The sequence below is a fragment of the Fistularia commersonii genome, chromosome 6, assembly GCF_037954325.1.
Source record: "Fistularia commersonii isolate RoL2024-O1a breed Wild chromosome 6, RoL_Fcom_v1.0, whole genome shotgun sequence".
Classification (NCBI taxonomy): domain Eukaryota; kingdom Metazoa; phylum Chordata; class Actinopteri; order Syngnathiformes; family Fistulariidae; genus Fistularia; species Fistularia commersonii.
This window is the reverse complement of record NC_141289.1, coordinates 14,717,850-14,743,526: the sequence shown is the minus strand read 5'-3', so window position 1 is coordinate 14,743,526 and position 25,677 is coordinate 14,717,850. Positions and strand designations below refer to the sequence as shown.

At 36.2% G+C, this 25,677-nt stretch overlaps 3 protein-coding genes across 10 annotated transcripts in view; 2 read left to right on the top strand and 1 right to left on the bottom strand.

Annotated features, from left to right (window-relative positions):
• Positions 1 to 9,649, top strand: part of LOC147233472 (FERM, ARHGEF and pleckstrin domain-containing protein 1-like) — a 58,554-nt gene extending 48,905 nt beyond the window's left edge. For 3 of the 4 annotated variants that reach the window (XM_086148316.1, XM_086148314.1, XM_086148315.1), the window contains exons 16-28: positions 1,052 to 1,185; positions 3,134 to 3,215; positions 3,304 to 3,365; positions 3,617 to 3,792; positions 3,926 to 4,056; positions 4,265 to 4,333; positions 4,425 to 4,514; positions 4,805 to 4,887; positions 5,352 to 5,464; positions 7,164 to 7,324; positions 8,250 to 8,357; positions 8,827 to 8,978; positions 9,404 to 9,649. In XM_086148316.1, coding sequence (XP_086004442.1) covers positions 1,052 to 1,185; positions 3,134 to 3,215; positions 3,304 to 3,365; positions 3,617 to 3,792; positions 3,926 to 4,056; positions 4,265 to 4,333; positions 4,425 to 4,514; positions 4,805 to 4,887; positions 5,352 to 5,464; positions 7,164 to 7,324; positions 8,250 to 8,357; positions 8,827 to 8,978; positions 9,404 to 9,479 — 1,437 coding nt within the window. In that variant the 3' untranslated portion in view covers positions 9,480 to 9,649. Of the gene's footprint in view, positions 1 to 1,051; positions 1,186 to 3,133; positions 3,216 to 3,303; positions 3,366 to 3,616; positions 3,793 to 3,925; positions 4,057 to 4,264; positions 4,334 to 4,424; positions 4,515 to 4,804; positions 4,888 to 5,351; positions 5,465 to 7,163; positions 7,325 to 7,691; positions 8,158 to 8,249; positions 8,358 to 8,826; positions 8,979 to 9,403 lie in introns of those variants that run through there. The other variant, XM_086148317.1, reaches the window with a different exon arrangement.
• Positions 9,650 to 10,635: 986 nt separating this feature from the next.
• Positions 10,636 to 12,746, bottom strand: LOC147233471 (gamma-glutamylaminecyclotransferase-like). The gene is made up of 2 exons (XM_086148318.1): positions 12,632 to 12,746; positions 10,636 to 11,278 (listed from the first exon to the last, which is right to left on the bottom strand). The coding sequence occupies exon 2, from the start codon at positions 11,258 to 11,260 to the stop codon at positions 10,790 to 10,792; it is 471 nt and encodes a 156-aa protein (XP_086004444.1). The 5' UTR covers positions 11,261 to 11,278; positions 12,632 to 12,746; the 3' UTR covers positions 10,636 to 10,789.
• Positions 12,747 to 14,599: 1,853 nt separating this feature from the next.
• arl13b (ADP-ribosylation factor-like 13b) lies at positions 14,600 to 25,472 on the top strand. 5 transcript variants are annotated; one of them, XM_086148337.1, is made up of 11 exons: positions 14,600 to 14,719; positions 15,000 to 15,198; positions 16,569 to 16,639; positions 16,887 to 17,136; positions 17,746 to 17,851; positions 18,085 to 18,287; positions 21,305 to 21,419; positions 21,854 to 22,010; positions 22,130 to 22,252; positions 22,655 to 22,723; positions 23,345 to 25,472. In XM_086148337.1, exons 2-11 carry the CDS (start codon positions 15,140 to 15,142, stop codon positions 23,419 to 23,421), a joined length of 1,230 nt encoding a protein of 409 aa, XP_086004463.1. In that variant the 5' UTR covers positions 14,600 to 14,719; positions 15,000 to 15,139; the 3' UTR covers positions 23,422 to 25,472. The 5 variants fall into 5 exon arrangements, with proteins under 5 accessions (XP_086004463.1, XP_086004464.1, XP_086004465.1 ...); XM_086148338.1 differs by lacking the exon at positions 14,600 to 14,719 and having other exon boundaries at positions 14,744 to 15,198; XM_086148334.1 differs by lacking the exons at positions 14,600 to 14,719; positions 15,000 to 15,198 and adding an exon at positions 15,799 to 15,979.
• The last annotated feature ends 205 nt before the right edge of the window (positions 25,473 to 25,677 follow it).

The following is a 25,677-nucleotide window of genomic DNA, read 5'->3' as shown; positions in this document are numbered from 1 at the left end:
GTGTAAGATTCCGTGGCCTAATTGTTGGGATCAGCATGTGATTTTGGTGTTTTTACACCCTTAATTTTGGGAAACTGAGCTCTTCTCAAAGCCACAGTATTGGAACAAGGAGCTAAAGTTGGTTGTATATTGTTATACAAGCCAACAGTTCTCTTTTCTGCTACTACTTATGCAAAGTTATACTAGTCATATTGATGTGATATTGACTCGAGCTATTGTCCCTTCTTCTTCTTTTTTTTTTAAAATCACATCCGTTCTTGTTTTTCCCACAAAACTGCCAATTTTTTCTCTTTAAGACCACATAGTTCTGCAGCTACTTGTTAGCAGTTTGGATCCTATATTCTGGAATGAAAGTACGGCATAATGCGGGTCAGATGTTCTTTTTGCTTTTGACATGACTCCTCCCTACTGTTACCCTTCTTTTATTATCTGTTAATCATAAATGAAGGAGATTCTGACTTGATAACAGTAATGAATTGACTTCCAATGAGAAAGAAAGGCAGCAGACAACTTCACTTGACCAAGAGGATTTGACCTTGACATCTGACTTCACTTTGAGTTAGAAAATAAGTGTCCTACCCTATGATTTCCTTGTCTCCCTCTCAACTGTTTTTCATCTCAACAGCACTTTACACCTTCTTTGATGTGGAAGGAAAGGCATGCGTTGGCCCTTCTTAAAACCTCTTAAATATTTTCTTTGGCTGGCACCTAACTTCTGTGCCTCCCAACTCTCCCACACTTCTCTTGTTGTTGGGGCTTTTGCAGAGCATCTGGATAGCTTCCTGTTTGTTCCTGCTATCTTTATTATCTCTGAATGCAACATCTCAGTTGTCGGAATAGTAATCAATATTGCAATAAACAAATTTTAGAAACAATTCCAAATTTGCAGTTATCTGGTCCCAATCAAGCTCACACAGATAAGACCCAACAAAGATTATTTGTTGTCACAATTTATGAGAGGACTCTTCAGATACATTTTCCTCACAGTGTCTGAGTTGTAACAGTTTGGTTTGCTTGCAAATCATGTTTTGCCTCTATTTGCCTATTCCAGTCGTTCCAGAGTGCTGTGAAGAAAGAAGAAGCCTTTCCAGAGTCTGTCAGGAGCTTGATCTCTATCAACTATGACCCCATCCACAAGTTCCACCAGGGATTCCTCAAAGAAGTGGAACAGAGGCTGGCACAGTGGTCAGTATCTTTGTTACCCAATTCAGGAAGCATGAGACTTTATCTCTCACACAAAAATCATTGCGCACCATTTACAGCTTTATTGTCACTTCATTTTTCCACATGAGATGAAATGTAACCTCTAGACCAGTGGCAATCCATAATACTTAAAAAATAAACAGAACAAATATGCCTAGCCTAAATTTCTGTCAAATAATCAGAGTTTTAAAAAAAGTTAAAACTTGAGGTTTAATAAATCAGTTAAAGCCTGTTACACAGAGCACCATTTTAAATAGTAGCCAAACCAGACCGAAACAGTGTAAGGTGTGTCAGTGAGGCACAGAATTCAATAGCCTGACAGCCTCTGGTTAGAACCTCAATTTGAATGTAATTATTTTGGTCTTCATTATTATTTATGCCAAAAGTTTAATAAATTGGAGAGTGTTGTGGGGAAAAAACACCTGCAGTGTTCTGTTTATAATGGAAATCTTAAAATAATCAATTCCAGCTTGAAGGTATATAATTTCCACTTTTCAAAAATAAAAGCCTAGTTTTTTTGAGAATTGTCTTTTTAAATTTCTTCATTTTATTAATTTATTTATTTTCTGGGGTGAGGGGTAGGGAGGGGGGTTGGAAATTTCAGGTGTAAGGTGCCAGTCCACTCATAACACAAAGACATTATGTTATATAATATTAGGGATACTTTAATATGAAGATTTTGAACTACATCAATATGTTGTCTATCCCTATCTTTTCCACAGGGTGAACTCCCTCCAAAAAGGTTTTAAGGAGAAGTGATATTTAGCATGTTTTTTAAAATAATATCAATCATAATATTAAACAGTCATGTACATATTAATGAGTTTCACTATTGACTATTAATTATAATTTTAGAAATGTTTAAATTGATGCCGTTTCCTGTATACTTACGACCTCTAATGGTTGAAACCCTTTAGGGGTCATTTAACAGGATCGCTATATGTAAAAGATATTAAACATCAACCTGCATTCATATAAATTCATGTAGACAATGAACAGCAAACGGTTTACCGGTATTTGCTACGCCGTGATAGTTCTAGTGTCTATCACTCGGTGTCATGTCATTGCCTCACAAAAGGGGAAAAATATGCCATAACTTAACAAAGAGAGATTATTTTTATGGCTATATAAATAACGGGAAATGATACAAACAATATTGTACATCAATGGCACACAAAGTAATTTTATAATTTATTTAATGTAATTTTTCTTTTTTCTTTTTTTTATTTATGACAATATATCCATATATCATTATTCCATCTCATCTTGTTCAGTTGTTCATCTCCTGCCATTCAGTGGTTGATGCTGTAATCAGGGTTTTACAACACGGTTTACAACAAAAGATTGCTAACAGGAAAATCAGAAGCATTTTAGACCCAGCAAAGTTTTGTCAAAACACAACAAAAAATCAGCAAGCACATTTAATCAAAAATGATTTAAGATTGCACTGTGGTCTGAGACTCCTTTTCAAATACTGGCCTGGTTTCTTCCTCATTAACTATTTGAGCTAAACATAAACAAACAAACAAACAAACAAACAAACAATCAAAGGAGGGGGGGTTGGGGTTCTGGTGCATCACACGGAACAACTGCTGTCTCAGAGTTTGGTTCAAGGAACTGAACATCAAGGGTCAATATTCAGATAAGAAAAAAACTCAAACATGACCCAATGTTAACTTAACATGGAAATGACTGCAAACGTGTATGTTCTCATTTCCTCCAATGGGAATATTGTGTGTCCTATCTTTAACAACACGCACAAATAGCCAAGTCACTGGAGAGGGTCCAAGGACTTACTGGTGAGCTAAATAGAACTGGCTTGAAAATTTTCCAGTCTGTATCAGAACCTCAGTTTTGGCCTGACATCTACTGGTAATTAAGTGTTATAACACCTGGAGGGAAAAAAAAAAATCAAATTTTTCTCTTTCAGGGAGGGTCGGTCTAATGCCCACATAAAAGGAGACTATCAACGTATTGGTGACATTCTACTGAAAAACATCCAGGCTCTAAGGGTAAATGTGAACCCCTCATTCCTATGTTATTGGCGGGATACTATTGGACAAGAGGTTTTAACTTCTTCTGTCTCTTGTGTGTCTGCAGCAGCTGACAATTCATCTCCAGAAACATTCAGAGTGCCTGGTAGAGCTGGAACGAGCTTGTCGGTACGTGTGCCATTTCAGGTCCGCAAAATGCCAAGGATTGCCAGCATAAAATATAGCTCAAGGAAAAAAAATAAGAATAAGAACAACTTTATTTATCCCAAAGGAAATTGTTGTGGCAGAGTTCAAGTAAAACATAACAATAAACAATAGTAGGAGGGAGGGAGAGTAAGAAATACAAATAAAACTATCAAGCTTCATATGTTTTGTTCACAGCTTACATATTACATCATATGATATTTGCTGTTTATCAGGTCGACTCGAAAGGTGGATACTTTGTGTCGAGACTTCGAGCAGCAGAAGGTGTGTTACCTGCCTCTAAATATCTTCCTTCTCCGGCCTCTCCACCGCCTGCTGCACTACAAACTCATTCTGGAGAGGCTCTGTAAACACTACCCACCCACTCATGATGACTTCAGGGACTGCAGAGGTAATTTTTGGTTTATATGGCTTGTACAAATTTGAGTAAAATTTTATTAACTTGAGAGTGAGACATAGTTTGGAGGGCACAGCTCATAAATTCAATGGCGACAGTTCCCTTCACTCGTTCCTTTTCCACACAGCTGCCCTGGCAGATATCTCGGAGATGGTACTGCAGCTACAAGGCTCTATGATGAAGATGGAAAACTTCCAGAAGCTACTGGAGCTGAAGAAAGATCTGACTGGCATTGACAATCTTGTCATCCCTGGCAGGGTCAGACTCATCATTTATAGTAGAGACATTATTTTCCTTAATACTATGAATAAATTATTAACTTTTTAACGGTTAATTTTCAGGTGTGAGTTGATTTAAAAAAAAAAAAAATGGTGTTTACAATTTTTAAACGTTAAGAAATAGCTCATCCTTTCTTTTATTGTGTTATGGTTTTATATTGGTTTCATGTGTTTGCATCGAACCACAGGAGTTTATCAGGCTTGGCTGCCTCAGCAAGCTCTCAGGGAAGGGCCTTCAGCAGAGAATGTTCTTCCTGGTATGGAAACGAAGATATATTTTAAAGATGATTTAAGTGAAGAAATAATAAATAAAGTTAATATGAATATTCCTGTGTTTTATTTGTCTAGTTCAGTGATTCCCTGGTGTACACCAGTCGGGGGATGACTCCCTCCAACCAGTTCAAAGTCCATGGCCAGCTGCCACTTTTTGGCATGACGGTATTTAAACCATTTACATTTTAAAATAATCTCTGAAAAAATATATTTTGATGTCAGAGGCTGTTTTTAGATGTTTTGTTGTCTTGAGTGTTATGGTTTAACACATAAATTATGACTATCAATTTTGAATCTGCCATCATATAATTAAGAGTTTAGCCCTGTACATTATTTTTTAGCTTTATTGGAGTTGGACTTGTTGCCCTCATCTCAATGATTGTTTGTGCATGTGTGTGTGTGTGTGTGTGTGTGTGTGCATACCTGCGTGTGTGCGTGGGTGCGTGCTTGTGTAGATCAGAGAAAGTGAAGAAGAGTGGGGCGTCCCTCATTCGTTCACCTTGTTTGGCCAGCGTCAATCTGTGGTGGTGGCAGCCAGGTACATACAACAATAAAAAACATGATAATTGTTTTCTATTGTTTCTTTGGTTTCCTTGGCTAACCTTACATTTATTTGATTGATTCATTCTTATTCTTCCAATTTTCTGTGACTGAGTTTGATGCCATTCAACACATATTTCAACCATATCTCTACATTAAAAATGTTTAAATCTTTTTATAAACATACATGTTTGAATTATATTAATAAATGTCTTGTAGTTTGAGTCCGACCTCTTATCTAACTCGACTTTGACCATTTTTATCAATCACTTACTGATCATGGTTTATTTGTGGCTGTAAAATAACTCATATAACCCTCTCACATGTGTTTCAAAAGTTTCTGTCTCACCTGCGTTTGGTCTTGTTGAAAAGCTAAATCCTGTCTGCTTCTTTGTGACAGTATGCTGATTAACAACACTCCCAGCATCACCTCTTCTAATTTCTCTTGTCTGTTCTGCTCAGCTGTGCATCAGAGATGGAGCGATGGGTGGAGGACATTAAGATGGCAATTGACCTCGCAGAGCAGAGCAGCAGTCCTCATACTGACCTGCTCACAACCAGCATGACTGATAACAGTAAGTGCAGTGTGTGTGTGTGTCTGTGTGTGTGTGTGTGTGTGTGTCTGTGTGTGTGTGAGTGTGTGTGTGTGTGTGTGTGTGTGCGCGTACGTGTGTGTGTCACTGTGTTTACAAGCGTGCAAATGTTCGAGACTTCACTTCAGGCTGAATATGAAGTTTGGGTTTGGCTGACAGCTAAGTGATGTATTGCTTTAGTGATTACATAAATATCACATGAAAATACATAAATATCAAAAACCTGTTTCTCTACTCAAGTTCAGCTAGTAAGAATTGACTTTGGATGAGTTGTTGATACTTAGTGCTTCTCAATTCTCTCCTAATCCCTTGTCCTTTATATCTTCATATCAAGTCAAATCCATGGTATTTACATTAAATCCAATTAGTAACGGAATTCACCTCTGATATTCTTTTTCTCTGAGAAATATCCACGGCAAAGATCTTAAAACACTCACTTCTGTGTTTTAATATCACTGAAATTTTCATGGTGGCCTTTACTTGCATTTCCATGCCACCCTGACGTACTAATGAAAGACTGTTGTTTCAAAAAATACAAGAGATACAATAATAACAATAACATTAACAATAAAAAAAGACAATCAGTAACTAGATTCTCAAATTTAATTAAAAAAGAAGAAAAACAAGCTGGAGCAGGACGACCAGCTTAGGAAACAATATTGTGACTGTTCATTTAAAATACCAAACATTTTTGTTGCAAATGAATCCTCAGGATGTTGCATTCTGTTTCTTTGGGGTTCTTTTTGTTGGTGCATCTTCTTACTTCTAACCAGAATAGTCTGCCTGTTGCAACAAATTTAATGAATACATACAATTCATTTTTCCCGTGAAGGACATTGTGAAGCATTTGTTCACGTATTTAAAGAGATAAATAAAGTTAGGGAAGTGAGATAGAAATAAAGTTAGGGAAGTGAGTGAAAAGCATAGTCATAAGTCAACCAGACAATACAGTCACCACTGAGAACTACATTTGCAACATACAATTAAAACATCCTTTTCAAAACTTCCATGAGGCAAACTTGCTGTAACTACGTATGTAAGCATGCACCAAGAAAAGAACCAAAATGACTTATCAAAAAGGTTTTCCTTATTTTTTCAATTGAATTGTTTCTAAGTGGGTCATATAATTTTCTGTGCCGTTTCACCTTACTTCAGTTATATTTTATGCCATAAAATATTCTAAAAGCCAAAACTCCTTTTCTTTTATGATCTTTTAATGAAATGTAAACAGCTTAATTGCCTCAAATTTCCAACACCTTTGAGCAGTCTTTGAAAGATACATATTGACATATCTTGAACTCCTTCCAAATTGTATTGAAAAAGCAATTCATATTTCCTTGGTATATCCTGCATTTGGATGTTTTGGATCATTTCACATCACAATTTTGTCTCATCACCATCATTATTTCCCAGTGTTTGTCCTGCATGACTTCAGGATCGACTTTGCTTTTTTTAGCAAATTTTAGCTCATAACCCTAATGTCCATGTAATGCAAGAGTTATAGGTATTGATGAAATATTTATTGAGGATTATTTAAATTTTATGCTCATAATTTCAAATTGAGGCAGCCTTGGCGGTGCAATGGGTGGGCCTCTGCGTGGAGTTTGTATATTCTCCATGTCTCTGCGTGACTTTCCTCTGGTTACTGCTAATTACGTGTGACCCGTCCATGGTTCTGCAGAACTGCTGGAGGACGGTGGAGCTGAGCAGGAATCGGAGGAGGAAATCTGCGGCTCACGCTCTTCTTTGGAACGTCAAGGGTACCGTGGCAACACCACTGTGCATGTCTGCTGGCATCGCAACACAAGTGTGTCTATGGTTGACTACAGTGTTGCTGTGGAGGTACTTGACTTTTTGTGCTTCTGACAGCGATTAATTGATTTTACTATTGTTTTTACATTTTGTTGCTTACTGAGGAAAAATTCATCACCACCTGTCTTTTCAAATGTCAATTTGCAAACAATGTTTAATTGACATTTCTCAGATACTAAATTGAAATCTACCCAACCTTGGGATTAAAGTAATTTTTGTTAATGTTATATTCAGTTATGAAGAAACTAGCTCCGAACATTTTTTTTTTTTTTTAACTGGTGTTCATCCCCACCATTGATTTTTTGTCCTTTGCTTTTTTTTCTTCTGACATCAGTGTTTTTTCTTTTCTCTCAGTCTTTAACTTCATTTATCTGCCATTTCATGCGCTTGATTCTAGACTGGACCTGTTCATGGCCTCAGGAGTGTGCAGGCCCCTCAGCTGGCCTCAAGGGCCAATGTCTTCATGTCATTTGTTCTCACAGAATACACAACCTACTCATTTCACAGCCTGTTCTTGACTGACATCTTCTTGAGTAGGACTACGATGCAGACTCCTAACTGCTCTGATGGGAACGAAGAATCTGATCAAGCCATTCTACAGAAATACAGTTATGAAGAACGCCAAATAAGAGGACTATGTCTTTCAGAAAGAAGTATTTTTCACCAGTTATGCAAAGTGCTTGCTCGCAGTGAAAATGTTGGCTCTGCATAATTTCATAAAGATGGTATTCTGAACAAGTGACCTGAGATAAATTCTGTTATGAAGGGACACTACATAAAAGCCTATTCAAAAGAACAACATTCCATGGAAAACCCTTGGATATAAGGTTTCGGGGGCTGAAGCACAAATTATTGCAAATGAAACCATCAGTAAAACTACAATTTTAAAAAAGAATATCTTTAATTGACTGACTGATTTAAATGTTCAATTTCTTCTTTCATCTTGTGTTCCCAGAACCAGCTGTCAGGTAACCTGCTGAGGAAGTTTAAGAACAGTAACGGCTGGCAGAAACTGTGGGTCGTCTTCACCAACTTTAGCCTCTTTTTTTACAAGTCCCACCAGGTTATTATTGCACCATACATGTTTATTTTCTGATCACAGTACCATAGTTCAGCTTTCTTTTGATATCTAAAATTGGAATACACAATTTCCATGCTTAAATTCCAACAATTCACTATTTTAATAAAAAAAACGTTTATTTGAATTCTTTGACCGCTATGTATCAATGACAATTTATTCTGCAATTACGTGTGTGGTTTAAAAAACATGAACAATGGCAAGGAGAAATTCATAATAGCCAACATTTTCAGTGTATTAATAATGAATAAGTAGGAAAGTACCTGAAAGACAACATAATTCAATGTAAAGAAGTTGCATGAACCTTGGCAGGAAATCTGCTATAAACCTTTATTGTGCTGTGTCCATGCAGCTCTCATGTATGTAGTGATATTTTTGCAACTGGCCATCTGTGCTTGCAAGCCGAGTGTCAACCGATTTCAAACAGCGGGTGATGTGTTTGGTCTGCCGGCAGGATGACTATCCTTTGGCCAGCCTCCCTTTGCTGGGCTACTCTGTCACCGTCCCTGCTGAGTCTGAGAATATCCACAAAGACTATGTCTTCAAACTCCACTTCAAGTCCCACGTCTACTACTTCAGATCTGAAAGCGAGTACACATTTGAGAGGTAAAAGAGTATAACTGTGGATTATAAACATTTGATAAATGCAGTGACATCTTTACGGAACAGATAAGATAAATCGCTCAGTGTGGCTTGCTTTTGAGATTTTTGTTGGTGTAATAATCTAAATTTACTTGAAAAAATAAAATCATTTTTGTGATTTGAGTAAATATTGAGACAAAACAAAACAAAAACACACATTTCAGGGCTTTTTTTCTGACAGCAATAGCCTCAGTCACAGTTGTCACAGTTGCCATATGTTTGATGGCTAATAATAACAGAATTCAATGAAAAGGCATTCTGGAGTATTTGTTATTGTGCTTTTAATTTTGACCACTGAAGAGGCAATTTTTTTAACTTCATCTCTGGATGTGATTGTTCATGAATCAGCAAGATTATAAAACTAAATTGAGCATTAATTCTGCCTACAGATGGATGGAGGTTATCCGCAGTGCCACATGTTCTTCCAGCCGCTCCCTACCGAGTAACAGGAAAGACCTGTATTGATGAACCTACTGCCTTCAGCTCTTAAATGAGACTTTCTTGCACAAACACAATAAAAAAATCTTAATAATAGAAAATGGATCATGTTGCACTCAAGCCAGTGCTTAAATAAGTAATTCCTGAATCAATGAGTCACGCACCTTTCACTCACACATTTCTTTTGCTTCACCCCCTCCCAAACACCTCCACCATCAATCTCCTGCAACACCTGTGTGTTATCATCATGTAATTTCAATCGACTGGAAGCAGTGTCTCACAGTATGATCACCAGTAGTTCAATTTTTCATGTCATTATTTGTGCCGTTTCGTGACGTTCACAATTACGATATTTTACTGGTCATGTGTCCAACAAAAATGTCATTCATCTAAATAAACCACATACTAGGAGTATTAGTTTATGCACCATATTACCTTCAAAGGTTAAACCAGCATTTGAATTATATATTCAGAGCTGCATGAAAGTGGACGCTCTTTTTAATCTGTTGTTTGATGAATTAAATGTGATGCCAGTTTCGATTTCAAGACAAAAAAAAAAATTGAGGCAACCTTTTGTATAGTAATTTGATACACTGTGAAATGTTCTTCATTGCTTAAAATCTTTTGAGTATTTCCGAATATTTGTTTCTTGCTATGCTTTTTCGGCATCTATGGAGACTACTTAATCTGCTTCTCATGCCAAAAGAGTTCAACATTTGCCAATAGTTTTGTTTTCCTTTGCATCCATCAGCTTGTTTGGATTTTACTATTTTAAATAAAAGTGAAAAAAAGTTGTGTTTATATACAGAAATAAGACAATTCAGTATTTACACTGATTAGATAATCATTTTTATTTTCACCATTGTGGTAAATTCTTTTTTGTCACATTGTTGGGAGTTAAAAAAACCCTATAATATGAATTCTTCCTATGCAGGACAAACAGGAACAAATTTTTACAGCAGCTGATCATCTCAAACCTATTTTTAGACAAACATTAATTTCTGGGAGCTAACTAAAGAACTCCTACTGATTAGCAAAGTCTTTGCTGTTTTGGATCAGCAGTCACTCATATGAAATTAAGACTGAATCGCTTTTGTACTGCATTTTTAGACTGTGTATATTGCGTTTGTATATAAGTAACTTTTTGTTACGGTAAGTTACAATATACTACACAAGAGACCGACCTTGTTACCTCCATTCTGAGTAGCATTAATTTATTCTTCATGATCATTATCAATGGGTAATAAAGGTCGATCAAAAGTACTATAGAGGTACACACAAACAGCTTTGCTTAGAATGGCTCTCCTATCAGTTGTGCAGGCTGACCTTAACAAACATCAATTCCGTGCTTCTCTGCTCATATATTCCAGCCCGTGATCTCCCCCGGAATCATAGCTCGCATAGTTAGGCAGCGAGGGCCAGTCTGGCTGGTAGGTGGTTGTGCTGTACACGTATGCCTTTGTGATGTTCCCAGGTGAGAGCTTCTCCTCACCTTCTGCTGGGCCCATCCATTCCTTTACTTTTAGTTCGATCAGAGTCCTCTGATATGTGGTGGGAATACCTTCAAATTCATCCAGATATTCCAGCATCTGATTGTCCACCTTGTAGATCTCACCTTGAATGCTGTGACCCTGGCCTGGTAGGTTGAGGAGGAATGGGATGTTGTAAATGGTAGCAATCACAAGAGGGTATTTTTGAATTGTGCTTGCTAAAGCCAGGAAATCTGCTCTCCCATTGTTGATGTCAAACAGACGGTGGTGATTGGGTTGCTCCCTCTTTAGGGTTCCGTAGACAAATATATGAGCCATGCAGATGCTGGAGGTCTCCTGTGAAATAAGACAAAAGTTACTGTAATGAGTCATTCGGGCAGAAATGTCTGAACAAATTGGAACGAAAAGATTAGAGTAGATAAAAGTACGACTAGAATACTGGAACGCATAGATATTGGTAGGAGACAAAAATGGGAGCTTTATAATTTTGAGTAGTCTGTAAAAACCAAAAGTAGCAGACGCAAGTTTAACACAAGAAATACATCAAGAATAAAAGACAGCTGTAACACTTGGGCAGTTAGTGAAATTCAGGTAGGTGTAAATTACCATTGTTGGGCTTTAAACTCTTCAAGCAAACAAAAGTTTTGTGGAAGGCTGTATTGAGCCTAACAATAAATATTTGCTATTAATATCTCCATTCAAATAAAGCATAATCTCTCCCACTTTTTAATTACATAAATACCAAAAATCTATGGTTCTGTTACTTAAGTAATTTTAATATTAAAGACTGAGAAATTAGCCTTGAACATCTTCTGTATTCAGTTATTAAATATTCTAAAACATTTCTAAGTCTTGAATTCACAACAAAGATGCAAAAGAAAAATGGTCTTTACATTTGTACTACAGCCAGCCTGCTTATTGATATTTTCTCTCATCAGTAATAAACAGTACATGACATTATACAGTATATTCTATTTAGTTTGCACTTCTATGTTCCTAAAAACTACAACAGAGTATATTATAAAGGGTCGATTCATTTAAATTCATTGTAAAAACTTCCACAAGTTTGAACTTGAGTCACGATTTGAACTGAAGTCCAATTCCATTTCGCAAATTAACTGTTTGAGAGTCTATTAGACGTTTATATCTATCCTTTTATCTATCTATATAATTTTATTATACCTTACTAATAACGGGGTTTCTTTCTTGCTCAACAACACTTCTGGCACACTAGAACAACACTTTTTGAAGAAAGATATTAAATACATAAAAGTTCAGACCTTTGTCTCTTTTCTTTAACGAACCAACCACTTTATGAAAACGAGTCTTTGTATTGTAGGAAGTTTTTTTTTTTCAATCCTTCAGAATGTTTGCTCGCTTGCAGCTAGGGATTTGCTTCTAAGTCAGTCAACATGTGCATGATAATGTTGTTCCCCTTCGATAAATTCGGCTAGACATCGTTTCAATGCAGTGAAATAATTTCCTGCAAGAGCTGAATAAAGTATGATAACATAAAAAAAAAAAAGGAAACAAAAAATCTCATTCATGATCATATAATCGGATAATGGGTATAAACTATTCGTCAAGCCAAAAACAACCCAGTGGGAAGGAAAGAAAGATGCCGATCTGTTATTTTTAAATGCCATCCCTTTTTCGCCAAGTGCGCACGATGGATAAAAATAATTTTACCTGGAACGATCAGCAGAAGATGGTTAACAATATTAAGGATGACGTTGTTGGTTTCGGAGCGCTGAGCCACAATCTCCACCGGGTGCTCGTCTGCAATCAAGGACGTCCATATCATTATCACAGGAAGTAAAGCTTCGGATCCTACAAAATAAAAGCACACAGTTCCTTTGTCGAAGTTTTAAACTTCGTATGTTCATTCACAAGGCACCTAATAATTAAATAATAACAATTGTAACCATGCATTAAAAATTGTTACGTTTCATTATTGATTGACTTCAATATATACTCTACATAAAAATGATTAATACTTATACTTGGCTCTCAATTCAAGGATCAAATTTAAAAAAAAAGTACTCGACAGAATGGCATTCTTGGGTTTTAACAAATAAATATTTGATGCAAACGATTAAAATAGCATTTATTCTGTATTTTTTGGGGGTGTTCCTTTTTATTATCTTATTCTTAAGCAACATGAGTGATACTGGGTTAAAGGACAAGTGGTCTCCTTTGTAGATGATTAAAAGCAGAGGCCTCTTAGATCTGCTTTTACTCCACTTTGAAATTTCAGGAAGTGATTATTGAATGTATATTTTGTACTTGACTGTAAAACCAAATGAACGGAAATGTCAAATATATATGTATATATGTTCATATACATACAGAAAAGACAAATGTGTCTTTTTTGACTCTGCTTCTGTAACATTTTCTTTTAGTTTGTTTTTATAATGGTGTCATGATACAATATTCCTCAATTTTAGCTCAACACGGTGTACAAAAAAATAGCTGTGTTGAAAGGGGAGGATTTGTTTGAGAATGCTTTTAAAATAATGTTTCTAAAATATAATCTAATCCTCTCAACAACAAACTAGAGGTAATGTTCTTGTTATCTGATAGAATTACTGTATGAAGCTTTGTTTGACATTGAAATCATGTGACTTAGCATTTACCTTTCACAAAGTAAATATATTCAAATTTAAGTATGTTCATGTGATACTTGGTCAACAGAATATTCCCACTGTAATATCAATGCTCCACCTCTAAGGTTATGCACACTCAGTAGCTTAGTTCCAGAGTTTAAAACCTCTAAAAACTGGTTGTGAACTGGGTAGATCTGAATAACACAGTCACATTTAAGAATAAGAATATGAATAAGAACAACTTTATTTATGCCGAAGGAAATTGTTGTGCCAGAGTTTCAAGTACTTGAGCTTGGAAGAATCTCGTGGTTGCCAGGCAAAGAAACTGTTATTCCCACAGCGTAAACAGATGAATTAAAAATAAAAGCAACTTGCTAATTTGCTGTATATGGATGTTAGGACTTAATCTCAAAGAATCTGTCTGTTATCAGGTTGTTATCATCTTTTAAAAGATACTGCAGGAAACCAAATTGCCCTTGCGGCATACTGGGTATAGACCAGACGGGACCCGCGGGCCACATCCAGCCTGTTTTGCTTTTTTATCCGGCCCGCCAAACTATTTTCTTTGAATATTTGAATTCAAGTATTTTCAATCATCCTTATTTTTTTTCCTTTTGTTTAATTTTGTATGGATGACTACATGCAAAATAATGTCGGAACATTTATGTGATCATAAATGATTTTAAAGTTGAAACAAAATGCCAAAAAAATCAAATATTGAAGTATTGAAATTTCAGTTTTCATTTTGTTCATTCGACATGATACCGAGTTGGCCCGCACATAAAAATTAAATGAGAAATGTGGTATAGTTCACCTTCAGTTATCAGCAGACTTGATATGACAGTTGGGACTTTGATTGTGTATCTTGTCACACACACACACACACACACACACACACACACACACACACACACACACACACACACACACACACACACGACGTGGATTCATATTATTATAGTAATATAGTAACGCGAGTACTACCCAACTTGATGATGCTCCTGATTGTCCACAGGTGGCGCTGTTTTACGCCGCGTATTTGTCGATTAGGGGAAAATGACGTAAGTACGTCTTCAAGCTTGCACCATGGCTACCACTAGCATCGGAGCCTGAGATGGGGCTACCTAGCCGCTGGGGAGACAGTGTAAACAGAACGGACCGCTGTAAATTTGTAAGCCTCAATTATTGATACTTTAGGAGACCTTAAGGGATTGGGGAATTTTTAAAAAAAATAATTTGTTCAAAGTTTAAAAAAAACAACGTTCTATTCTGTTGACGTGCAAATTGACGGGTGTTGAGACAGTAACAACGAGTTTATAAGCCACCGTTAGCTTTAGCTTGTCTCGGGGAACTGGGCAGGGATTTCTACGAATTGCTCTTTCCTTTTCAGTAGTTTTCCCCTCACATAGTTGCTACGATGTTCATCAGCGCTATTGGTGTTTATTAAATAGGAAGCTGTATATACCACGAGTTTGGTCAGTATGGAGGCAAGGACTGACGGTTCATCGCGGCCAGTAAACGGGGCTGGTTAGCGGCAAGAAGCTTCAGGCTCGATGACCACTTGATCGAAGTCATCCGCATTCGGACTGCAATGTTTAGCCTGATGGCGAATTGCTGCAACTGGCTGAAACGCTGGCGTGAACCTGCAAGGTAAGTCGGGCGATGATAAACTTCTTAATGCAGAAATCAAGGCAACACAGTCTGAAAACATCAGTCACATCCAAGTAAAGCAAAACTATTCAAAGTACTCTTCAAATATCTAACATTGAGGCAGCAACAGGCAGTCTTCAGTTATACAGCCGCCTTCGACTGTCACATTCCAAATAAACTCGTCCAAAGTTTTTTTTTTTCTTCCATTGAAAAAAAACACATCGTCTTTCGACCTTTTCCTTTCGTTTCAATATAAATGTATCTGTTAAATCTACCGTACAAGATTGATGTCTTGAATGGCAAACTCGATAATTCGTTTTTATAATTTTTAATAAATTTGTCAGTTTACTTGTATGGTATGCAAATTAGTATTACAAGTTGAATATAAAGATTTAAGATGTAGAATTAATGATCAACACATATATTCATTCAGTTATATGTTTTATAGGTTTTATTAGTGAAACATCATTAGAGCAGTGAAATGTAACTTAGAGACTTCTTATCACGTGGTAAGTGTGAGGCACCTGATCCTTTGGATTTACTCCGAAATCCTCGCCTAATCCTGTAGCCAGGTCTGACCAGCACGTCTCTTCTCTTTGCCATTATGCTTTAAGGGGTTTGTAATAATGAGGACAAAAAATATGGCTTGTGGCAGTGGCAGTCAGTATCAGATCTTTTTGTGGGTACCACATCAACAGGCTGCCATGAAGAAGGCCAGTTGGTTCCAAAGGACAGTTAGATGGATTGTGCGCTTAATGTCTTTTCGGCGGAAGTTTCGAAGTTAAGTATGGAGCTAGACAAATATTGTGTTTATTGCAATGTCAACTTTTACTCTTGTTTTCCTTTCGGTTGTAAAATTATTGTTTACTTTTTAAAGTTGTGAATGACTGCACCTTAATTGCAATAGAATCCCTTCATTTTCAAGCTCCTTTTGTGACTTTCGATTCAACATAATATGAAAATGTTTTTTAAGGTGAATGACTCCATGATCAAACAAGAAAATGGTCCAGAGTTGCCTTATTAGATTATGGTGCAGATGTGTTTTTGTTATCAAAGCTATAAAACAATAGAAAAAACTTATTTTTAGCCTATGTGGCTAATATCAGGATTGCATTTCATCTGGGTTAGTGGCATGCTGATTAAAGATAAAATACTAGAGTAAGAATTAATCATCATATTTATTTCCTTACAACAGCGAACTTGCTTAATATGTTCTCTGATTGTGTTTTTTTTCAGATGTGTTTTTTTAGTGGGCTTATCTTTGCCCACTAATAAGTCATTAAATCAAATGCTTCTTACTTAAGCTTAGTTATGCAACTGCTGGCTGCCTTTTTGTCAATCTCTCTGCTTGTGAAATTTTTATTCTACAGAAAAGTGACCCTGCTGATGGTGGGCCTTGATAATGCAGGAAAGACAGCTACAGTACGAGGAATTCAAGGAGGTTGGAATGTTTAACACCTATTATGTTTGTTCTGAGATAGGCATTCATTTTTGTGTTGGGTTTGAAATGCATGTTTGTCAAAAAATTGCAATGCAAAAGTTGTCTAACTGGATTCTGTGTTGTATATTTACTGTATGTAATGGGCATTTTTGAGACATGACTTCTTCATACTCTGCTTTCATGTTATTTTCCATTTTTTTGCTCAAAATTAGTTAATAAGGTCATGGTATTTTATTCTGTCTCTCAGAGAATCCACAGGATGTAGCACCAACTGTTGGATTTTCCAAAGTGGACCTAAAGCAGGGAAAGTTTGAGGTGACCATCTTTGACCTTGGAGGTGGAAAGAGGATCAGGGGCATCTGGAAAAATTACTACTCTGAGTCGCATGGAGTAGTGTTTGTGGTGGACTCCAGTGATGTTCAGCGGATTCAGGAGACACGTGAGACAATGGCTGAGGTCCTACAGCACCCACGTATTGCTGGCAAACCTGTGCTAGTGTGAGTGATTTAACTGCATATATTGGGGACTCTGGGGAGTTCCTGAGTATAACCTCCAGGATTGGGGGCTGGTCTGAGTAAGCCGGCCTCAAACTCTGGTGGTTATATCCCCAACAGTCCATTTGAAGTAAAAAAGCCTTTCGGATGAGAGGTTGAGAGGTGAAATGTCTTAAAGGGAAGAAAATCAAGAACAGTTGCTACAAGATGAAGATTTTTGACAAGAATTAAACATGGTCTGGATGACTGAGAACCTCCACAGACTTTTTTCTTATAAGATCACACATTTGAATGCATCATTTTACTGTCTGCAATTTTGATGAATTTGATAATTCTTTGTTGATTTGGAAAATGCTTTTTCTCAAAAATAAGAAATTATTGGAAGGTGATTATTTAATTCATACAGGAGTTAATGCAAGACTTTTGAATGGACAGTTCTTGATTTGGAATTAGACTACAGTTAGCTATTATGATAGAGATGTTTTTTATATGCCAACCAGGACTCTCCAGGAATCTTTATGTATTGAAATTGAAATATAATCACATATTCTTGCTTTGTCATTTTCCAGCTCAGCAGTAACTAACATCACCTATCTTCCTCTTTTCTTCCAGGCTGGCTAATAAACAAGACCAGGAGGGCGCGCTGGCTGAGGCGGACATCATTGAGAACTTGTCGTTAGAGAAGCTTGTTAATGAGAACAAGTGTCTCTGTCAGATCGTAAGTGTTTCTGCACCAGTTTTGGACCGGCAGTCAAGTGACATTAAGAGCTTTGGTTTAACTCAAGTGTCAGCCACATTCAATTTAATCTTTTTCAAACACAGGACCGTTTTATAGTACCCCTTACAGAAATGTTTTTGCTGCAAAAATTATTTTAATCCAATTTGTATCATTAAAAAGGTAAGAGCTAAATAAAGCAAAGCCTTACTAAGTCTGTTTTGTTTGGATGTCAGGAACCTTGCTCTGCAGTCCTGGGCTATGGCAAGAAAGTTGATAAATCTATTAAAAAGGGCCTGAGCTGGCTCCTCAATAACATTGCCAAAGACTATGAGGCCATTACAGAGCGTGTGCAGAAGGACACTGCTGAACAGCGCGCCCTTGAGGAGCAGGACAAGAAAGAGAGAGCAGAGCGTGTACGGCGAATACGAGAAGAAAGGTGAGGATGCTGGAATGATTAGGAAAAACAAGGAAAAGTCTAAGGTCATGATAACAACTAGATCCGTAAACATATACTGGTTTTATATAATTATTTGATTGAGCGTGACTTGTCTGCTTTTGAGTGAGTTATTTACTTTAAGTAAGTTATTTATTAATTCATTTATAAGTAATTTATTCTATTTAGTTTATTATATTTACGGTAGTTTTTCAATGCTGGAATCAAAGTATCCTGTCAGCTTTTTTAGTTATCATGTCAATTTAAAATGTTTAGGTTCTATAAGATAAAACTTTAAACATCCCCCTATTTACTGTAACAACATGAGTCTCTTCTTTGCCCGAGTTTTATTGGACTATGTAAAACAAAGTAGATATAAATTCTTCAGTAAAGGGTATTTTGTTAATTTAACTGATGTAGTTTGAAATGTTTGTAATAAGTTTTAAAGCTAAATAATCCTGTAAAGTTATTTCCTACCATTTTCATATCAGACCATCTTTCAAAATTTCAGTGAAAATGTATAAGAAGTGAGTGGTTTTCATAAGCATTTTTACAATAGCCTGTCTTATATTCTATCTATGGACATATTATTTTTGATTTTGTAACTAAGAGTATAATCTATTGCCAATATTTATGTTGCTTGCTACATTTGCCCTTCAACCTGAAAATGTAGGAAGTTGTTATACTTTCACTGACAACTAAAATGGAAATTTGTTCATCGTCAAAAGATCAAGGAAATATCTTGAATTTGTTTTTAGAAATTTTGCTTAGTGCCTCTATGAGAGAAAACTTCTCAAAAAATATGCTTGCTTATATATTTATACCTTTGGCACTGTGTGTAGTGTTATAAACTTATTTAAGAATTTCTCTGGAAAGTCAAGCCTAAACTGTAGTATTTTGTGAAAATTAGATTGCAGCAGTTGAGCAAAGTTTTTACTTGGGAGACATATGCTGTTTTTTTTTTATTAAGGACAGGGAGTTGGTGTTTATTGTATTTAATGGCAGAGATTTTTTTTAATTAATTTCTTATGTCTAAAGTAATTAGCTTTGTCAAGTAATCATCTGCCCAGTTTAATTTAATTAGTTAATATTACATTTTCGTTAAATTAGATTCCTGTAATTTGGGTAATGTTTTAGTTTTCTGCTTGTGCTTGCCCCAAGTCATTTTATATGCTCCATTAATTTCTTAATTCATTATCTAGATCTACTTTATTTATTAAAATAGATCACAGCCCCTCATTATCCCTCTCATATATTTTATAAATACATCCCAAATTATGGCCATATTTGGAAGGTTTTGAGAGGCAGCATAATATGTGCTGTACATAACGGATAAATATGCTAGATTTATTTTACATAGTTCAAAACTTAGGAATTCATTGAGGGTGTCCTGTTATTTCCACATAACTATTAGATAATACCGGAATATTTTATATCTGCGGGTGCAATACTGCTTATGATAGAAAGGTGTGGTTGGCATGGATGTAAAGGTCTCCTTTTGTCTTGAAGGTGATTGAAACAAATAATTTTTCAACAATACTTTAGAGTATTGGTTTTCCAGGCTTAGTGCAACCAACTTTGTTATTGAGGTCTCCACTTCAGACTATTACATCTGTGAACGACAGTATCTAAAACAGTTTGAATGTAAATTAAGGATACAGCAAAGAAGGGAGATATTCATGAAAGTATAGAAATCTCCAAACACTTCTCATTTACAATCAAGGAACGTGTATGCGATAGCGCTCTGTGTTTAGAGATCATATTGAAATTAAATGTTGTGTTAATTAGTCCTCCGACATTCCTGCTCCTACAAGGAAATACTCCTTCAAAGGCCTCCTATACCCCTTGCCCCTTAAGATGGTTTAATTTCCCTAGTTTGAAGAGAAGTTCTTGAAGAAAAACAGTATTGTTGAAAAGTTAATCATCTGTTTCTTTTCATCCCCTTTTAATCTGTTCACATTTTAGGTTCTCTACTTTTCAAGTAATGTAAATGTTATAAAAATTGTATTTCTCTATTTCTGTCACAACAGAGATTGAGAAATTCAAAATGTCAGACGCAAGGGAATTAAGCATAGACTTTTTAGGTTCTAAAGGTTCTACTCAACAGCTGAAATTCAAATTTCAAGTTTTTTCAGCTGCTTTATTTCACAGTCTATAGTAATGATGTAGTCTCAATATGCTGGCTCTGTTTAATATTGTCCCCAAATGACCCAATGAAGGAGGAGGGTCCATGGAAGTCCTTTAGGTCCTCTGTTATAATCCTTTAAGTTGTCATCAACATATCACTATGATCTTTGATTGACACGGTCAGGAGTCTGATTATTTTTGGCTCTATCTGCTTTCTGGCTCATCAATGTAATCAGCAGCTTGCTGTAATTTCTTCTCATGATCTAAGGTTTAGTTTCCCTGCAAGTCATATTTCAATCCTTGGTCATGCATTTCGTCCTAGCTTTGTATCAAGGGAATCAACTCTTTGAACTACAGAATTCAACATGACATTAATTGAAACACTAACTTCTCCAACTTTTTTCAAGTCGACCTCAATGAATCTCATTGTTACGGCTCAATTCCCTAGACTTACGTCAGTGTCCTTGTTTGTTGTCACATTTGTTGCTTTAATTTTCTTTGGAGTTGAAGCTGAGGATGGGAGTAGATCAATTTTATTTTTCAGTCCGTTATATTTCCATCTCTCACAAGTCCTCGGACTCTCATTCTGTTACAGACCTGTCAATAGGTAAATAATAGTTCGATTATTGAAAAGTTAAACCAGATATCACATTCATCTAATATATTTCAGTAGAAAAGTATGTGCCCATTATGTTTCAATCCCAGTTAATGAAAATGAATAATTTGTTTTGTCACAAATAGGGAAACAGTCAATGGAATAATTGCTAGTTTGTGCACAATGTGTTCATTTTTGAAACCATATTATCATTTTTTTTAATAATCAAACCAATTATATGGTCTTCAAAGAGTTGCTTTTGTTATGTTTAAAGGTAGATGTCTTGTCCTGCCCACAGAGAGAAGCAGGAACGCGAAGAAGCTGAGCGTGAGGGCAGGCAAATCCAAGAAGAGGAGCCTGACAGTGAAAACATGCTGAGCCCATTCCAGCCAATAGAAACTGTGGTCACTGAGGTGTGGAACTACTGTGTGATTATCTTTACATCAAGGGAGCAAATGCTGTATTTAGTTGTTTTGTGTTTTTGTTATGATCATTAATGTCTCTCATACAAAGATATTTTATTTTTCTGAAATATTCAAACTGACATCCAAAATGTGTTTTGCAAATGACTCAAGTCTCAAATAAAAGAGACAGTTTCAATTTAATCTGTCATCAGTAACATGACAAGAGCATGTAGGGGTTAAGCAGACCTTAATCCTGTTTTTGCAATCACTTGAGTTTATAAAATAATCCAGTCCACGGTCACACCAAGACTAGTCTGCATGAACAGTACTGGTCTGATTAGTGGTGATAGTGATTAGTGATAATTTGCCTGTATGAAAGAATGTTGGAGTTTTTTACCTAACTAGCTAGTTAGGCTCTACTACAACTTCTCTGTTTTGTTTAGTTGGAGGATAAAGCAAAGGAGAAGAGAAGTCAACAAGAACTGCAGGAGCTTGGTGCAAACAGCCTCAAAGCAGCTGATGGAGAAGACGAGGAGTGTGAGGAGGACAATGATGATGAGGTAGACAACATGAAACAAGCAGCTGATAATACTAATTCAGGTTAGTATGTTAAGACTTTTTGCTGTACTTCTATACTTTTAACTGATTGCTCTTTTAGTAAAAATACGTTTTTTTAAATATGTGGTTCCTTGTCCACATTGCTTGAATTTTCCCATCAGATGTCACCAGCGAGCTCAATAAGAAAAAGACAAGAAAGTTACACCTAAAGAGGAAGCACAGAGTCGACCCTCTGAGGACAGATGACGGTCCAACAGAGAGCCCAACTCCTCCTCCTCCTCCTGGTCAGTCCATGTCTCTATGTCTAATTTAGGATTTATGGCCCTAACAGTAAAACCAAGCACTTACCAAAAAGATGAACCTGTTCTGTCACATGGACATGGTTCTGGGTATGAAAAGTATGACATGGATGATAAAGTCAGTTATGCTACACAGGGCTCAAAATAGTCTCATCACCAGTTACTTTTTGTACTATTTTTAAAAAAATAGACGCAGTTAATTCTTGTTGTTACCTGGTACTTAAATTCTGGTGATGATCCCTTAATCAACCCATTAATGTGTGAAATGATACAGATTCCAGTATTTGTATAAAGGAAATGCTTCAATATAATTTCTGATGTGTTTCACAATTTGTTCACATTTCTCTTGATAAGTCTCTGTATGTTGATTGCTTTTTTCCCCTATAGTTGGATGGGCCACACCCAAAGTTTCTAGGCTGCCAAAACTAGAGCCACTCTGGGACTCGAGACATTCGGGTAAAACTGCTTGTGAAATCCAGTTATGTTTCGTCTATCGCTTTCTGCCATTTAATTTCATGCATTTCATCCTTAGTTATGAGATAAATAAGCAATTAATTTTCTCATTAACTCGTGTTTTGTGTTCATTTACTCATTCACCAGCTGTCAAGGTACTGACTCGAATGTCTCCTCCATAGACTGAGTGTCATATTCAGAATGAAAGCTCAGTTTTTAGCTAATGGTAGCTCTGGCACAGACGGGAGTTTTAATTGGAAGCTTTGTCATAAAAATGCTCATTTTTGTTTACTTGAGGGAAAGTAGCGGTAATGAGGATTTTTGTCACTAATGCTGTGGAGAAAACACAGAACTTTTATTTCTGTTAATGTGTACTGCTCGTTTAGCATCTCACACCCGCATTTGTTTTTTTTTCTTGCTACCGCCAGGGCTGTGTCTGATTGTGTGTGGATCCCTGGCAGTGGAAGTAATCTAATCATCTTTATTTCTTCCCCATTCTATGCCCTGTCTCATTGCAGAATCTTCCAAGGCAGATGTCTTTCTATCATTGTTTGAGTGTATTTTTTTCAGGACTTGATGGATGTAGTGCACTAACTTAGTCACACCCTCTCCTCCCCTCCACAGAGTTTTTCAAGAAACCCCTCCCACCTGTTGCAAATAAGCCGCGTCCTAACAGCGACACTCATGATGTAATTTTTTAACCTCTTGTAATAATTGAGCATCTTCAGTCATCGCTCTCCCCTTTTGCTTTCTCACTTAAGCGAGTGGAGTATAGACCCAAAATACAGACTCTGCAGCCCACGCAAGACAGAAAGCAGCGCAGGAGACTGAAAGCACAACATACGGGACACATGGGCAACAAGGAAAAGGAGATCATAGGCCATAATACTGTGCGGTTTCACAGACTGAATGAATTCAGGGTGAAACCTGGAACCCTCAAATCATTTTTATTTTTTTTTTTATTTTCAGTATCTCCTGCATGTGGTTCAGAACGATCTGCTTAAACTGTTTTTGCGAGTGTTAGTTTTGTTCAATGGACATGCTTTTAATTGACAAAAATGTAAATATGTTAATTTTCATAATCCTATAAACCATTTGTCTGCGACTGAATAATGGATTTCTATACATGCTATACACGCTGCCATTAAATGAATGTTTTAGAATGTCACATATTTTGCTTTTTGCGCCTTCCGTTTCCTAAACTATACTGTCATTCATACCGACTGAATATAATATGGAGAAGGTCCTTGATGTGGATAACATGGTTGCAGTATTTACTGTATTTGTATAAGCGGATGCTTAAATTTCATAATTTGAAGTCTGACGGATTTCCTTTACTACACCATTGTGAAATTAGGCACAGATTGATATGTGACACTCTGTGGGTTCAGAAAACCCTCCACACCAGCATCCACGTGTTCATCATCAAATATATTTATAGTATTGTAAAGTATATTCATATTTTATTACATTTTTATTTGTTTACCCAATTGTCTTTTGGCAATTCATAACTAAACTATTGTCATTTTCTACAGTAATTTTATAACAACCTTTTTTCAACAAATTCAGATAGAATTTTTTATTTCTGTAAAAAATGACTTGTGGACTTTGTGGGTAGAAAATAAAAAAGACCATTACTAGGAAATTATCTAAATCCATCTGTGAGGAGAAAAACCTGCTTGAAATTACAAAACCATCTAAATTGGTATGAAGTAATGGAAACAAGCTCCCTTTCTTTAAAAAAAGAAAAAAAAAAGCCAGGTTATCATTTATTTAAAAAAAGGACAATACTTTGGACCACTGATGCTCTGCCATCTGCCATATTTTTCATATTTAAATGGTTTTGAAACTGACTTGTTGCTTTTTTCCAAGTACACAATCGGTCAATATATTTCCTTTTTAAGAACAACTTGATGCCACAGGTGATTTTTAGGCTCCTGGTGGTAAGAATTGGTAGTATGTTCCTGCTTATATTAAATGTTAGGTCACGGTGTTGGAAAAGAAACAATTTTACTGCCCCAGTTAAATGAGTCCAGTGCCTGGCTGCTCTGCTGTACACTAAAACATTATATTATGATTGTGAACTGGTCAGTTTCATTGTTTCTTTGGCATGACATCCAATAAAGTTTTTATGGTCTTGAAATAATTTTCAAAATCTGTATTAGACAGCTGTGTGCTCTTAATATCGGTTTACCTATCACTCATCAGCAGCATTTTTATTTGTTGTTAAAGATGAAAAACCTATATGTTTTAAATGGGCTTTAGATTGTAAATGCATTGTTCTTTTTACACTGTGCTTCTGTTTAAAGTGATATTTCTCTTGGGGCAAGAGACGCTGCCTCACAATGCTACCTCTCAGGTGGCCTTGAGGTGGGAAATTGTCATCCTGAATCACCATCTGTAGCCATTTTCACTTTAAAAATAACTGAAATGACATCTGAAAAGAGCCACAATCCAAGTTAGAAAAGAAAAGTGTCACATTTGGGAGCCCCACTTCCTTCTGAATGTGTCAAAGGAGTATGCAGCAAGGCTTTGATACACCTACATTTGGAAAAGCAAATACCGTGGTGAGAGAACCAGAAAGTAAAAAAAAAACATGGGAGGGGTTAACAAGTCAAATATCACTTCAAATCACATCATTGTATTTTGAATTTACAGCATATGTTATTTTGAGAACATATTTTTTCTACCTGGTTGAAATTTTGTAACAGCAAAATTAAAGATCATTCAGAACACTCTGAAATGAATACAATCTGTTTCTAGCTGCTGCTTGATCAACCGACAGACTCTGTGGCACTGGAGTGTTAGATTTTATTTCTGGCATATTAACATTGTCTTGTCAATGACTGATTTTATTGAAGAGTCACTTCAACTCTCAAGTAGATTTTATGACAGGAATTCAAAGTAGTTTAAGGAGCATCACTTAATATTACTGCTTCCATATTGATACTGAATTA